Genomic DNA, 13342 nt, shown 5'->3' on the forward strand with positions numbered 1-13342 from the left:
AGTCCGTTTTCTGTTGCCACCCTGGTATGGGTGGGGTCGGAGGGATTTGATGCGGGCTGGGATGGCTTTCTCTGGCATATGCACACATATCTTCCTAACACTATTCCCTGCATCCTGTCCTACTCCTTACAAATTCTGATAAATGGCTGGGTCTGTAATGGGACTCTGCCACTAACTGTGGTTTATCAAGCACATCACTCTCAACTCTGGACCTCTGAGTTCTTACCAGTAAAATAAGAGACTTGGACTGACTAGGCAACCTCCGAGGTTCCTTCCACCCTGTTAATTCTGTGATACACATTTAGGGCCCTGGTAGCTAAGCCAGAGGAGTGTGAGTGACGTCCCAGACTGGGTCGAGATGCTTGCTTCATACCTGTCCATCTCATATTCTGAAAACTCTTCAGGGATGGAGGACTTGGGCCTTTCTTTAATCCCAAAGCCAGAGGATTGGGTTCTACCTGGCAGGAACAGAACCGCATGTTTCTTACAATAAAAGCTACATCAATTGAACTTGCTGTGCCAAGATGTCATACTATCCAGGTGTGCTTAGCAGTCCCTGTCCTGTGCAGCTGAAGAAAGGTGAAGAGCAGAAGTCACTTGCCTGTAAGATAATAGAGCTTTCCTCTGTCTTCCCAAAGCTAGCCCTGTTGTTGTGCAGCCTGTCAGACGAGGGCCATTAAAGAGCCTGTTGACCCAGAACCATCCAGCAGCCCCTGCTGAAAAATGTCACCCACCCCTTAAGGAAAAAAGAACAGTAGGCAGAAATGACATAGCACATTGCCCTGGAAATCCCTTGTGTCTGGGTAGCAGTATCTCTCTAGCCAGCCTCCTCTGAAGCTTGTCTGGCCCAACCTCCAACATAATCCTTTACTTCTTACAGATACAAGGAATAAAGCAGTGTGACATTACCACCTCCAAATTGCTCTGCTCTGAGATGAGAGTATCTCCTTTTTCAGCCATGTCACAGCTCAGACTAGGAAAAGGCTGCATCCCTGTGAGATAATGCCAGATACCTCATTGACCCATCAGATCATATGCATCAGAGGAAAGAGATGGAATCAGGGAATCAGAATGATAAAGGAAGCTTGAGGCTTGGCCATCCTATCTCCAAGAGTCTGCAGTTCCCATGGGAAAGGGGACGTTACTTACAGATGATAAAAACTCCATGTGTGACAGCTATTGCCTTCTGTCCAATATTAACAAAACAATCTGTACGTGATCATTAGACCCTCACTCCCCCAGAACCCCTCAGATGGAAGTCCCAGCCTGGCCTTTTTAAATAGCTCTTAGAATTCCTTTCACCCTGCAGACAAGATTTTAGAGGAATAGGGGAAAGATATCTCTGGGGGCAACTGGAGGGAACAAAGCAGTACTACATGTTCTTCACTCCCTTACAGGATAGCAACAAGGTACCCTTCTAACTACCCTTGGATAAGAAAGCAATCTAGTTTGGCTGATAGGAGAGCTCTGAAAATTCAAATGTTCCTTTCTTCACCAGTTTCCAAGCCCTTTCCTTCCTAAAGATTGGAGGCTAGATCGATGCTTGAGGGTAAAAAAAAAAAACATGGCCACAAGAAGATGGTGGCTGAGAAGTCGAAGGCTAGTTCCTAAAGTAGATCCAGGGAGGGTAGAATTGGAGAGATGTTTGGACCTTGGGAAAAGGATGGAGAAGCCTGTTTATAATTCATCTTCACCTTTAGTCATTTAAAATCACCCACATGAAGGAATTCCCTGGCGGTCCTGTGGTTAGGACTCCCCGCTTTCACTGCCGAGGGCCCAGGTTCCATCCCTGGATGCGGAACCAAGATCCCACAAGCCACACACACAGAGTGTGACCAAAAAAAAAAAAATCACCCATACGAGTATGCGGCATGTCCCTTCCTGAATTTAGCCAGTTCTGACCTGCACACCATAGATGAAAAACCAGGCAACAGCAGCTCTGGGGGGATGGGAGGAGTTAGGGTCCAGCCCTCCCCGTGTCCAATTTCTCTGTGTCAGCTGTTGTCGCTCAGCTGTCCACTTTCCTCCAGCCCTGTCATTTCAGCTCTGACACCAAGGCGAGAGGCTAGGAGGTCTACAAACACCGTCTGGGTAGCTGGTGTGAGTACAGAGAGTACTGGGGGGGCTTAGCCCCCAAGGAAGAAGACCAGCCCTCCCCCAGCACCACCGTCAAGATCCCAGGGGCTCCCTCTTTCCTCCACAGGCTGTGGACTGACTTAGGGAATTCCAAACGTAAGTTGCCTCTTCATCCTCTTTCCATTTCCAGGACTGCTCACCCAAGCTTCCCCAATCCATAGTCTATTCCACTTCTTCACTTCTCTGCTTGTCTGTGAGTAGTTTGGGTTTTAGGAGTAAAATTATTATTATTCTACTCCAGGACAAGAGCTAGGATTAGAGGGTGGGGTGGGGGTGGGATCAGGGGAATGGAGTAGTAAGGGAAGGAAAGGCTCATATTACTCAGAAAACTTAAAATAGCTGAGGCCTGAGGCAGGCTGGGAACTAGGCACTGGGCCCCCAGGGCTCAAGAGAGAGGTAGAGGAGAACAAATGTCCCCAGCCCATCCCTCCTCGCATGCTTGTGGACACACACATTAAACCTCTTGAAAGGGGATCTGGGAAGGTGTGTGTCACATTTCTATTGCCCACGGATTCCCAAGAGAAACAGTACCTGTAGGAAAATCCCTAAACCACACAGCCTTGTGCACTGTCTTGGGGGTGTAAACTCTGGGGTTGCCCCTCATGGTAGAAGTATGGTTATTGGTTTGAGGAACTGGTTGGGAAGGTCTATAGTCTGTTGGGCTTTTCTCTGGACTTGCATGGAATCTTTCTGCTCATAAGCCTTATGGAAGGATCTTTGTTTAACCAAATTTCTCCCAAAGCCTCCCCTTCAAGGACCACCCCACTGCAAGGGACAGGAATATGGGAGGGAAGAATGGCAGTCAGGTATTAGATTTCACAGTGGGGTCCAACCTCTTGCAGGATGACAGAAAAGGAGGTGCTGGAGTCCTCCTCCTTCCCAGCAGAGACTCGGCAACGTGGGGTGAGTCTGGGCTTCTGACCACTGGGTGGGGGGAGCTGGGAAACCGCTGCAGCCCTTGAAGAAAAGTGCTTGAATTGATCTCACTTGTATATGACTCATTTATTGTTAAAACGCTAGCTAGCACCCACAGCCCCCGATACCCCCTAATCCTGGGGTGTGCCCCTTGCCCCAGGCTAGAAAAATGTAGTTAGTTTCAGCCTTACCTACTCTAGAAAGCAAGACAGTTCTTTTAACATTGGGTCTCCTTCACTCCCTCCCTCAGCTACAGCGGCTGAAGCAATTATTCAGGAAGGAGTCTACAGGGACAAAGGAGATGGAGCTTCCCCCAGAGCCCCAGGCCAATGGGGAGGCAGTGGGAGCTGGGGGTGGGCCCATCTACTACATCTATGAGGAAGAGGAGGAAGAAGAGGAGGAGGAGCCACCCCCAGAACCTCCTAAGCTTGTTAATGATAAGCCCCACAAATTCAAAGATCATTTCTTCAGGAAGCCCAAGTTCTGTGATGTCTGTGCCCGGATGATTGTGCGTGAGTCATGAAGGGAAGTGGAGAGTGTGATGTCGAAGGCAGGGGGTGGGGGAAAGGGTTTAGGAAAGGAGTATTTGTATATCAGACAGGCTGTGGTAAGATTTGGCTTTAAGAAAATACTATTCCAGACTGAGAGTGTTGGGTCCCAGACAAAAAAAGGACCTAAGAGCTAGAGTAGCAGCAATGGTACAAAGGAGAAGGGAAATCAGGAACCTCACCCAGATGTTCTCCCCATCTCCCAAGTCAACAACAAATTTGGGCTTCGCTGTAAGAACTGCAAAACTAACATCCACGAACACTGTCAGTCCTATGTGGAGATGCAGAGATGCTTCGGCAAGATCGTGAGTAGGCTCTGGGGAGCAAGAAAGTAGAAGGGAGGGGACGTGTTGCCAGCTACCTCCTTGCCAGTCCCTCCTCAAATCATCCCACCCATTTCCCCGCTGTTTTTTCCTCAACCCATCTCTTACTCCAAGAAGGGGTGAATACTCACGGGAGAGATGGGTTCTGGGCCCTACCTTGTTATCTCTAATGCTTTCTCCCATCCAATCCTACAGCCCCCTGGTTTCCGTCGGGCCTATAGCTCCCCTCTCTACAGCAACCAGCAGTACGCTTGTGTCAAAGATCTCTGTAAGTGCCCCATACGGGACCTGAGGGAATGGGCAAGCCTAGAGATGGTTTCAGCACGATCTCCAGATTGGGAATCCAAATTCTGAAACAGACTCTATTTCCCATGGTTTTCACTCAATCTAATATTTTAGCCATCTTGGATGCAGAGTCAGTATTCCCCTGTTTTATAACAGAGGGAGATAAGATTTAGCACGGGCTTTGTACAGTAAGAAAGAGACAGATAAGCAAGAGACAGAACCAAGACTGAAACCTTCACCTGCCTGACTTCAAACTCTGCTCTTCATATGCAAAACCATTTCTAAGCATGAAGCAGACTGTCCTCATCCTTGTTAGAGCATAGTGCCAGACTCAGGGCCAGACCAAGAGCTGTGGGCATCCTGGGCAGATTCATAATTTGGCAACTCTTAAAAGTGTATTTGTTGACAATTTGCTCGACATTTATTTGGAGGAGAGGCTGAACTCTGTGAGGAGCATGGATGGAGAAAGAAGAACCCACTGGTGGTAGTACCCCAGCTTGCACATGCCACTCAGCGGAACAAAAGCCAGCAGTTAAAGGACCACTCTCCTTAAAAGGAAAATAGTGATTCTGAGCATTCCCCAACTCCCAAGCAACTCATTAGCAGAGTTGTCTTTCCAACATCATATAATGCTCTGCCTGGAAGGAGTGCTGGTAAATATTTTTCTCCATCACATTTCCAGTGATGTCTTTAGAGCTCTTTATAAATTGATGACCCTAGGTATACCCAGCTGACATTTTGCTAATTCTAAACACACACGCACCTACTCAGTCCCATCTCTCCCTTACTTAAGAGGTCTCTCTTTCCTCTAAGCCTTTTTCTGCCTCCCCAGTAATGTCTCCTTTCTTCTCCCATTCCAACCAGCTGCTGCCAATCGCAATGACCCTGTGTTTGAAACCCTTCGCAGTGGGGTGATCATGGCAAACAAGGAACGGAAGAAGGGACAGGCAGATAAAAAAAATGTGAGCACCCAGTTTTCCTACTGAGGCCTTCCAGAGACCCAATGGAGTAGGTCCTGTCTCCTCTCTGGAAAGCTGATAGAAGTAGGGATCCTCTTCCCCTAAAATTGCATATAACCCAACAGACAAATTTTTGCACGCAATTTTAAAAGGCCTCAGTTTAACAACTCCTGCCATAGCATGTGTTTACTCCAGGAACTCCCTTCTGAAATTGTCAGATAAACCACCATAACTAACTAAAGGCTAGGCCCCAGGGCCCTGGCATTGCCAGGCAACAGAGGAAAAGCTATGCTTTTGGATTTGGAGAGGAGAGCTTTTCATGCCAACTAATCAGAGAATTCTAGAGCCCCCCCAAGGGTCCATGAAGATAATCTGGTCTGACCCAATTATCCTATAGATGAGGAAACTGAGGCACAAAGCTTGTGGCCGAGAGCACCTTCATTTCCTTTTGTAATAGGTTACTAGATTGGTAATACAATAGACGTATTCAGTTCAGCAAGGAATTTGTTAGCATATCCTTATATCTTTCTGGACAACAAGGATGGACTAATGTGGATAATGGTTACCGTTAGATGGATTCCTAAAAGTGGTTGAATGACAGCACCCAAAGGATTCTGGTCCTTTAGGGAGTTTCCAACTAGAGGGAGATTTCTGATGCTTTATGACATGATTTAGTCCTTAGTCCTCACCTATGGACATTTTTTCACTGATACAAATGAAGATATAAATGATATATCCCATTAAGTTTGTGGGAAACCTAGGAGGGAAAACTCATACACTGAATAATATATTCAAAAATCTTACAAACTAGAAGAAAGACCAAGAACTAATCATTCAAAATTGTGTAAGGAAAAATACCTAACTGTTCTTGGGTCAAAAAATGAAAATCAACTGCACAGAAACAGAACTAGAGATCTGGCCTCAAAGTAGTTGATATGGAAGTTGGGTGCAAATTAGGGATTTCTTGGAGTGAGCTATGACTTATAAGGCACTATCAATGTGATCTGACTGCTTCCAGAAAGGCTAGCCCACTCGGGTTCTATTCTCTTAAGGGAATTCTAAAAATTGTGCTGCCCATTTTTCTCTTACACACTGTAGTATTTTTTAAGGGCAGACATTATAGTAAAGGACATGGATTTTGCAAGGTAGTGAGCTTCCTGTCAACTACATTCAAGCACAAAGTGGGTGGTCACCTGCCATGTTGTTTCAGAGGAAGTCCCTCCATTAGGCAGGTGGTTGACTAGATACTTCTTCCAAAGCTCCTTCCAACACTGAGATCCTATTCTCTAGTTCTCTGGCCTGACTTGAGAGCCAGGGCAAGCATGGGTTTCCCGGACAGCATCTTCCTAACTCTAGTGCCCTCTCCAGTCTCTAGCAGCCATGATGGAAGAGGAGCCAGAGTCTGCCAGACTACAGGAAGGCAAACCCCAGGATGGTGAGTAACACCCACCTCCATCCATAGAGATGGACGAGGGTCAGGGCTCAGCTGTGGCACAGGAGATGGAGGGCCAAAGAGCATGCCAGGTTTGGAGGTAAGAGGCCCTGGAACAGAAAGGTAAGGGATTGAGGGCTGCACTCCAGAAACCAGAGACAATTTGTCGGTGTTTCCCATTCCAGGAAACCCTGAAGGGGATAAGAAAGCTGAAAAGAAGACACCTGATGACAAAGTGAGAATATTTTCTCCCTGCGGGGACCCCAGTCCTCTCCCCAACCTAGGTCTGACACCACTCACGCCACTCACGGCCTCAGCAGAAGCTCACACTTATTCCATGGGTTCCAATCATTAACCTGTCTTCTCCACCACCTCACACAGCCAACACATTCGTCTTAGTTCAGGGACATGAAAGAGAGGTGGAATGTAGTGTGTCTAGAAAATACCCCTGGCCTTGCCTCCTGCCTCTCAGTCTGGGACAGAGGTGCCCTGAGACTCATCACCCCCTTTCACCCCCAGCACAAGCAGCCTGGCTTCCAGCAGTCTCATTACTTTGTGGCTCTCTATCGATTCAAAGCCCTGGAGAAGGACGATCTGGATTTCCCGTGAGAGGCCTTAGGATTGGGGTGGTGGTGTACTGGGAGTGGAGAGGGGAGAGCCCAGCTCCCTGTGGGAAAGGAAAAGGGGGGACTCAGGCATGGAGCCTATTTGGGGCTGGACCTGGGCACAGCCAAGGGACTGAATGTGTAAGGCTCCTAAATCTCAGAGGCCCCTTCCTTCCTCTCCCAGGCCTGGAGAGAAGATCACAGTCATTGATGACTCCAATGAGGAGTGGTGGCGGGTAAGAGAAATGTCTGAGACTCGGGTGGGACATGGGTTGAGTTTAGAACCAGAGATTGTGAGATTAATTACCCCTACCATCTCCTTTAGGGGAAAATAGGGGAGAAGGTCGGATTTTTCCCTCCAAACTTCATCATTCGGGTCCGGTCTGGAGAGCGTGTGCACCGCGTAACGAGATCCTTCGTGGGGAACCGCGAGATAGGGCAGATCACTCTCAAGAAGGACCAGGTAGCTCTGGTGCCCCAACTCAACCCCAGGCCCAGAGGCTTCTCTGCAAACTACACTTCTTGCAGATCTTAACCCATTAATGGGGCTAGATTGGGCCTCCATAACTCTGGACTCCCCTGCTCAGCTCTTCTACTGTTTTCTCTTGATTCCCCTCCTCCCTCGTCCCTTAATCCTTTAGATTGTGGTGCAGAAAGGAGATGAAGCCGGTGGCTACGTCAAGGTCTACACCGGCCGCAAGGTGGGGCTGTTTCCCACCGACTTCCTGGAGGAGATTTAGGCGTGAAGACGCCTGCTGGCGGGAGATAACCAAACCCCATTCTGGGCAGGCCCAGTGGAGGTTGGGGAGAAAAGGGGCGAAAGCAACTATACTGCTGGGTGGGGGAGATGGGAAGGCCCGCCGGAACGTGACGGTGCTTCCGGGAAGGGACTGGTTCCCGTCCCCCTCCCCCGCCGAGGGCGTAGGATACTTGGTGCCGGGAGCAGCCTCACTCGCAGCCCCTAAGGTCCAGCCTTTGAGATCTGGAAAAAGAACGCGTCTCCACTAGGGAGACGGGAGGGGGCATTGAGGCGAATCATCGAATGTTGCGAATTTATTAAAGTTTTGACAAAAGTTAGAAAAGTTTACCGTTTAACTGGGGGCCGAGGGGAGAGGGAGGAGAGAGGGCCTAGCCGAAGGGGTGGCGAATCTTCCCCAGCTCTCCCCTCACTATCATGGTGCGAGGTGGGGAGACAGATGCGTGCGCCAGGCAAGGCCTCTGTCGTCAATGAAGAAAGGGGAGCTGGACTGGGGTCATGGCCCCCGCGCCCCTGCTGCTGGGAGCAGGATCGGGTAGCAGGGTAGGTCCCACTAGCTCTTAGTGATTTCGCCGTGGGCAGCCCCTTGCATTTACGAACCTGGCTCAGTTCCGAGCTAGGCCGCCAGGGGGCGATGCAAGATCTCGGTTGAAGTGCGAGGGACGGGGGTAGGGGGGCGGGGGGAGAGGAGAGAACCGGAGACACCAAGCCTGAGACCCTGGTCCTGGAAGGGGGTGGGGTGCGTGCCGTCTCCATGGCAACACTTCCTCAAGTCCTCCGGGAACTGAGCGAGCGAGACGGGGGGGTGGGGGGTGGGGGCCTGACCCCTCCCGCGCGGCCCCCGCCCCAGCCCTTTGCGACAGGTACCAAGTGAGAGGGCGCGGGGCAGACAGCTAAGCAGCTCAAGCGGAGACCCCCCCTGGGGTGCGCCGTATGTAAATTATATTTGCATATGCAAATATGCAAATGTACCAGCCCAGGTCGCGGTGGCAGGTGGCGGGGAGCGGGAAGGTGTAGGAAAGGGAGCTGAAGGAGACGAGGAGTTTAGGGACCTGGGAGCGGACCAGTGAGCGGCAGCCTGGGGTGGCCGCTGGAATGGGGCTGGCTGAGGGTCTTGAGCTAGATGGCGGGTGGGGGAGGGTCAGCCTGGCCAGTCAAGAGATCCTCTTCTCTTCTGCCGGTTGTCAGCCAGGCCTGAGGTTGGCACCGCCTAGCAAGGTTGGCAGCGGGAGCCCGGGCACCATCTGCTGCTGGCGGGGGGAGGGCAGAGTCTCAGCTGGGCTGGGGAAGAGGAGGGCCCGGGACGGGAGCGCCCCCCTTCCTTCCAGAAAGCTGAGGTGTGTTGGGGGTAGGGAAGCACACGAGAAGACTCGCCTCAGAACCTGGTTCGGTTTCCTGTTCCCTTTGCCCTTGACTGATCCGGACGCCTCGGGGCGGCGGCGGGGTCATAAAGGGAAGCTCAGGCAGCCCCCTCGAATCACGCTTGGGCTGGAATATCAGATCGCAGGCCCCCCTCCACCGCCGCACACAAATCAAACCTTTGCCCCCATCCCTCCTCACGATCCACCTACCACCAAAGCGGGGGGCAGGGACGGATAGGGCTTGGGTCGCAATTCTTCATCAAGCGATCAAAGGGTCTCAAAACCAGAGCCTCCCAAGATCCTCGAGAGCGCCCCACACACACAAAATGCTGAAACAAAACCAATTTACTGGCTCGTTGGGCGGCAGTGCTGGTGTAGGGGTACCGAGAAACAGAAAGAGCTGCTGTTCTCCCCCCCTACACTCGGGGGGCACCCTCCTCCCCCGCCTCCCGGAGCCGGCAGCTGTCCCTAATTAGAGCGGCGGTTTAATTGGATTTATCAGCAGTTAATAGGAAATTAAGCAAAGGGCCCGAGAGAGGGAGGGTGGGAAGAGCGGGGAGGCTAACTGTGCCGAGCTCGAAGGACGGGTGCTGGGGTGTCAGGGCTGGGGGACACAAGGCCCAGTTATAGCAATTGATCCCCTTGGTCACACCCTCCCCCCAGTACTTGCCCCGCCCGTGGACCCTGGCCTGTGGGCAGAGAGCAGGTCTCAGGAGAGGGAGGCAGGAGGGACAGCGACCCTGTGTGAGCCCCCAACGCCCCCCACCCCTGCCAGCAGCCGCCTGGGTGATAGATGATGCTGCCTCACACTGCAAAGGTCATAAGTCTAGGCCAAGGAGCTGACTGAATTGAAAACAGACTGAAAGAGGGGCCGGGTTACTAGGGTCCAGAACACAACCCACATCCTACCCCTCCCCAGTGCCCACCCGGCTCTTAGCAAAGAAAGTGCCCCTTGAAGTCCGAAGACTGAGCAGCACCAGGGATGAGCCTGCCTCCTGGCTGTGCTGGGGATGTGCTGGGAGTCTCCCTATGCGGTTGCTAATATCCCTCTATGGCTTTCCCACCTCTCCCCCAGCTACCCGGGTTGAGGCTGGCAGGGTCGGCTGTGGCCAGAGAGGCCTAAGGTCTACACCACTGGCCCTGGGGGCCAAGAAAGGAAGTTTGTAGGCAGTCAAGCAGGGGCGCAGGGTCCATGGCCCCAGGAATCTCCTATCATCAGAACCTTATTATATGGCTAGACTAGCAAGGCCTGCTTCAGGGATCCCAGTGACCTCTCTGCCACACTTCGCCACCGCAGGGCACAGGCAGCAGCTCTGGCATGTGTGGGTGTGAAACTCTGAGTGTGTGGGGGGAGGGGGGAAGGGGATTTCTCTGTGCCCCTGCTGATTATGGGTGTCTGTGTCCCTGCTCTGTAGTGTGTGTGTGTGTCTGTGCCCTGAATGTGTGAGGTGTGTCTATCAAGAGTCTCAGGTGTTGTGTTTGTGTATATGTGTGGACCCCTGGTATGTGTGCCCCTGGTGTGAGCCTGTGCCGCTGAGTATGTGTCTTGTCCCCGATCAGCCCCACCCCCAACCTCTTAAGATTTTTGGCTGTCTTAGACCCTGGGTGTCAGATGTACATATGTGCTTTGACGGTCTTCGTGTCTGTGCATTCTTCACTGCTGCGTGTGCCCCGCGTGTGGGCATTTACATGCGCTTCTGCCTGTAGGACCGTGTATGTGTGAGAACCAGGAAAAGCTTCTGGTGAGTGTGTGTTGTTCGGGCGTCTCTGCCTGCAGGTGTGTGTGCCTCAGTGACAGTGCGTGGGCGTGTGCCTGGGTGTGAGCCGCGCGGCGGCGTATATTCGAATGACAGTGTGACGCACGCACGCTCGTGTATGTGTGTGTGTGTGTGTGTGCGCGCGCGCGCGCGCGCGTGTGTGCTTGCCAGGGTGAGTCTCCCGCCCCCGCCCCTTCCTCTCCCCATTTCTATTCCTCTCTCCTCTCCGGGCGGGCTTGGCTCCGCCGTCCGCATCATCTCCATCCATTATTGAAGAAAGAGCCGCGTCCGCTCCAATCACATCAACACCCCCCGCCCCCCTCAGTTCCGCTCGCCCCGCGGCCCCTCTGGGTGCTGGGGAGTGGGGGAACCGCAGCGCGGCGGGTGCACCGGGCAGTAGCTGACTCATGACCCTATGTCCAGAGCTGGGCCAGGCACCGGAACGCCGGGGTCCCGGGCGGAGAGCGCTTTGCATAAACAGATGGCGCAGGCGTCTTTGTCTCGCTGGTTCGTTCGCTGCGCGGCTCCCGGCTCCGCGGCTGTCTGGCTGATGCAATCATGATCATCTCAGAGCCTCGGGACCTGGCGTCCTTAATAGCGGCAGAGGGGGTCAGGGGCCCCGGGGCTCCCAAGCAGATGCTGGGCACTGTGTCTTCCAACCCTGGCGCCCCCTCCACGCCGCACTGCTGCAGAGGGAAGAAGGAGCCCGCGCCAAGGTGACGGGCGTGTGGAGGTGACCGGGAAGGGAACCCTGGGCAGTGCCCCGAGGTGTCCCCAGGCTGTCCCGTTTGACTGCTGCAGAACCCCAGGGGCAGCAAGGCAGAGAATAGGAATAGAACCAGGGAATGGGAGGGGGGAGAAAGACAGTGACAGAGAGAGGCATTTGTAAAGAGAGGCACAGCGAGGTAGAGCAATGTAGAGGGAAGGAGAGACGAACGGAGGGAGACACAGAAACAGATGCAGGGGGACACAGCCAGGTAAAGAGAGCTGCAGAGAGAGAGACAGAATGAGAAGGAACAGAGAGACAGTGATAGGGTCTGAAGCAGACCTAGAAAAAATGGGCAGCCAGAGACTGGGGCAGGTAGGGTCAGAGGGCAGAGAGCAGTCTCGGGGCGGAGGCGGAGCCCCGGGCATCTGGGGCAGCCCAGCCTGGCGAGAGAAACTGGCCTGAACCTGGGGTGCCCGCAGCTGGCGAAGTGGGAGCTTCCTCGTCCCCTCTCCTTCCCTTCACTCGGCCCCACCTCACATCAGAAGAGTGGAAGTTGAGGGACCCACTGCCTTGGCGGTGGGAGTGGCAGGAACGGCTGACCTGCCAGCCGGACCGACACTCCTGGCACTAATTTACCTGCTCAAAAGCCGCGGGGCGCAGGGCCAGCGCGTCCCGATAGGGGGCGCCCGAGGCATCGCCCCCTAAGAGCTTGAGAGCAGCTCCGCCTCCAGGGGGCGCCCGCACCCACGGCCCCGCTGCCAACTTGTTCCGCGGAGTCCAGCTGCTTTTGACGTTTGGCTCCACCAGAGCGCGGATTAGTGTCTGTAAGGTTTAGGGTTCAGAGTCAGATCCCAGCGGGAACCCAGCCCGCCCCTGGCCACGCCTAATCCGCAGCTAATGGCCTCTGTCGGTTCGGTCAGCGTGGCCTGAGTCCTTCTGGTGGGAAAATGCGGGGAGGTGGGAAGAAATGCGATGTGGAACCCAAGGAGTTCTGTGTCTCAGCTTGGCCCCAGAGACCACGATCCAGAGATGGGCGGGGCCTTAGAAATAGGGTCACCGACAAGGGGTCAGAGACAAGTACCAGAAGCAGGTGAAGGGTCAAGGAGCCCCGGAGAGGCAAGCGCGAAAGCAGTAATGTAATAAGGAACTCCGGCGGAGGCCCAAGGCAGGAGGATCAACGGCGGCTCCAAGGAAAGAAGTGGGTCAGAGGGTCCTGAATGCGCTAGGCCCGGGTCACTGGAACTCACAAGAAAGGGCACCGGAAGGAGGGCGAGGGCCCAAGAAGCGAAGGAGGGCGAGGGCCCAAGAAGCAAAGGGGCGCGGTACAGGGGCCAGACATACCTATCGGCATCCTGGAGCCCCAGTTGTGCCACAAGAGCCCGATGTGCAGCCCAGCTGTGCGGCCCTCGAGCTCGAGCTCCAGGAGTGATTTTTAGTCCCAGAGACTGGAGGGCTAAGGGGCACTGGTGACAGGACACCCCAGCCCCTGACCCAGCCCTGGAGATGCGGGTGCTCAGGAAGGGCCGGGCTCTGCGCTGCTCCAGGCTCTGACATC

At 53.5% G+C, this 13342-nt stretch overlaps 1 protein-coding gene across 2 annotated transcripts; it reads left to right on the forward strand.

Annotated features, from left to right (window-relative positions):
* Positions 1–144: 144 nt before the first annotated feature.
* On the forward strand, positions 145–8277 carry STAC3 (SH3 and cysteine rich domain 3). Of its 2 annotated transcripts, XM_024736528.1 has the most exons (13): positions 145–603; positions 2031–2232; positions 2979–3039; positions 3302–3563; positions 3807–3904; positions 4118–4190; positions 5072–5169; positions 6535–6601; positions 6784–6833; positions 7118–7203; positions 7388–7439; positions 7529–7666; positions 7845–8277. In XM_024736528.1, the coding sequence occupies exons 3-13, from the start codon at positions 2980–2982 to the stop codon at positions 7941–7943; spliced, it is 1083 nt and encodes a 360-aa protein (XP_024592296.1). In that variant the 5' UTR covers positions 145–603; positions 2031–2232; position 2979; the 3' UTR covers positions 7944–8277. The 2 variants fall into 2 exon arrangements, with proteins under 2 accessions (XP_024592296.1, XP_024592297.1); XM_024736529.1 differs by lacking the exons at positions 145–603; positions 2031–2232; positions 2979–3039; ... (1 more) ...; positions 3807–3904; positions 4118–4190 and adding an exon at positions 4645–4860 and having other exon boundaries at positions 7845–8271.
* The last annotated feature ends 5065 nt before the right edge of the window (positions 8278–13342 follow it).

This window comes from Neophocaena asiaeorientalis, unplaced genomic scaffold (genome assembly GCF_003031525.2).
Source record: "Neophocaena asiaeorientalis asiaeorientalis breed wild unplaced genomic scaffold, Neophocaena_asiaeorientalis_V1.1 scaffold134, whole genome shotgun sequence".
Taxonomy (NCBI): Eukaryota; Metazoa; Chordata; class Mammalia; order Artiodactyla; family Phocoenidae; genus Neophocaena; species Neophocaena asiaeorientalis.

Excerpts from the sequence above, each read along its gene's own strand:
- STAC3 (XM_024736528.1), top strand. The coding sequence starts at position 2,980 with ATGACAGAAAAGGAGGTGCTGGAGTCCTCCTCCTTCCCAGCAGAGACT. Across the intron at positions 4,191-5,071 it reads CGCTTGTGTCAAAGATCTCT|CTGCTGCCAATCGCAATGAC; the intron begins GTAAGTGCCCCA and ends CATTCCAACCAG. Across the intron at positions 6,834-7,117 it reads AGAAGACACCTGATGACAAA|CACAAGCAGCCTGGCTTCCA; the intron begins GTGAGAATATTT and ends TTTCACCCCCAG.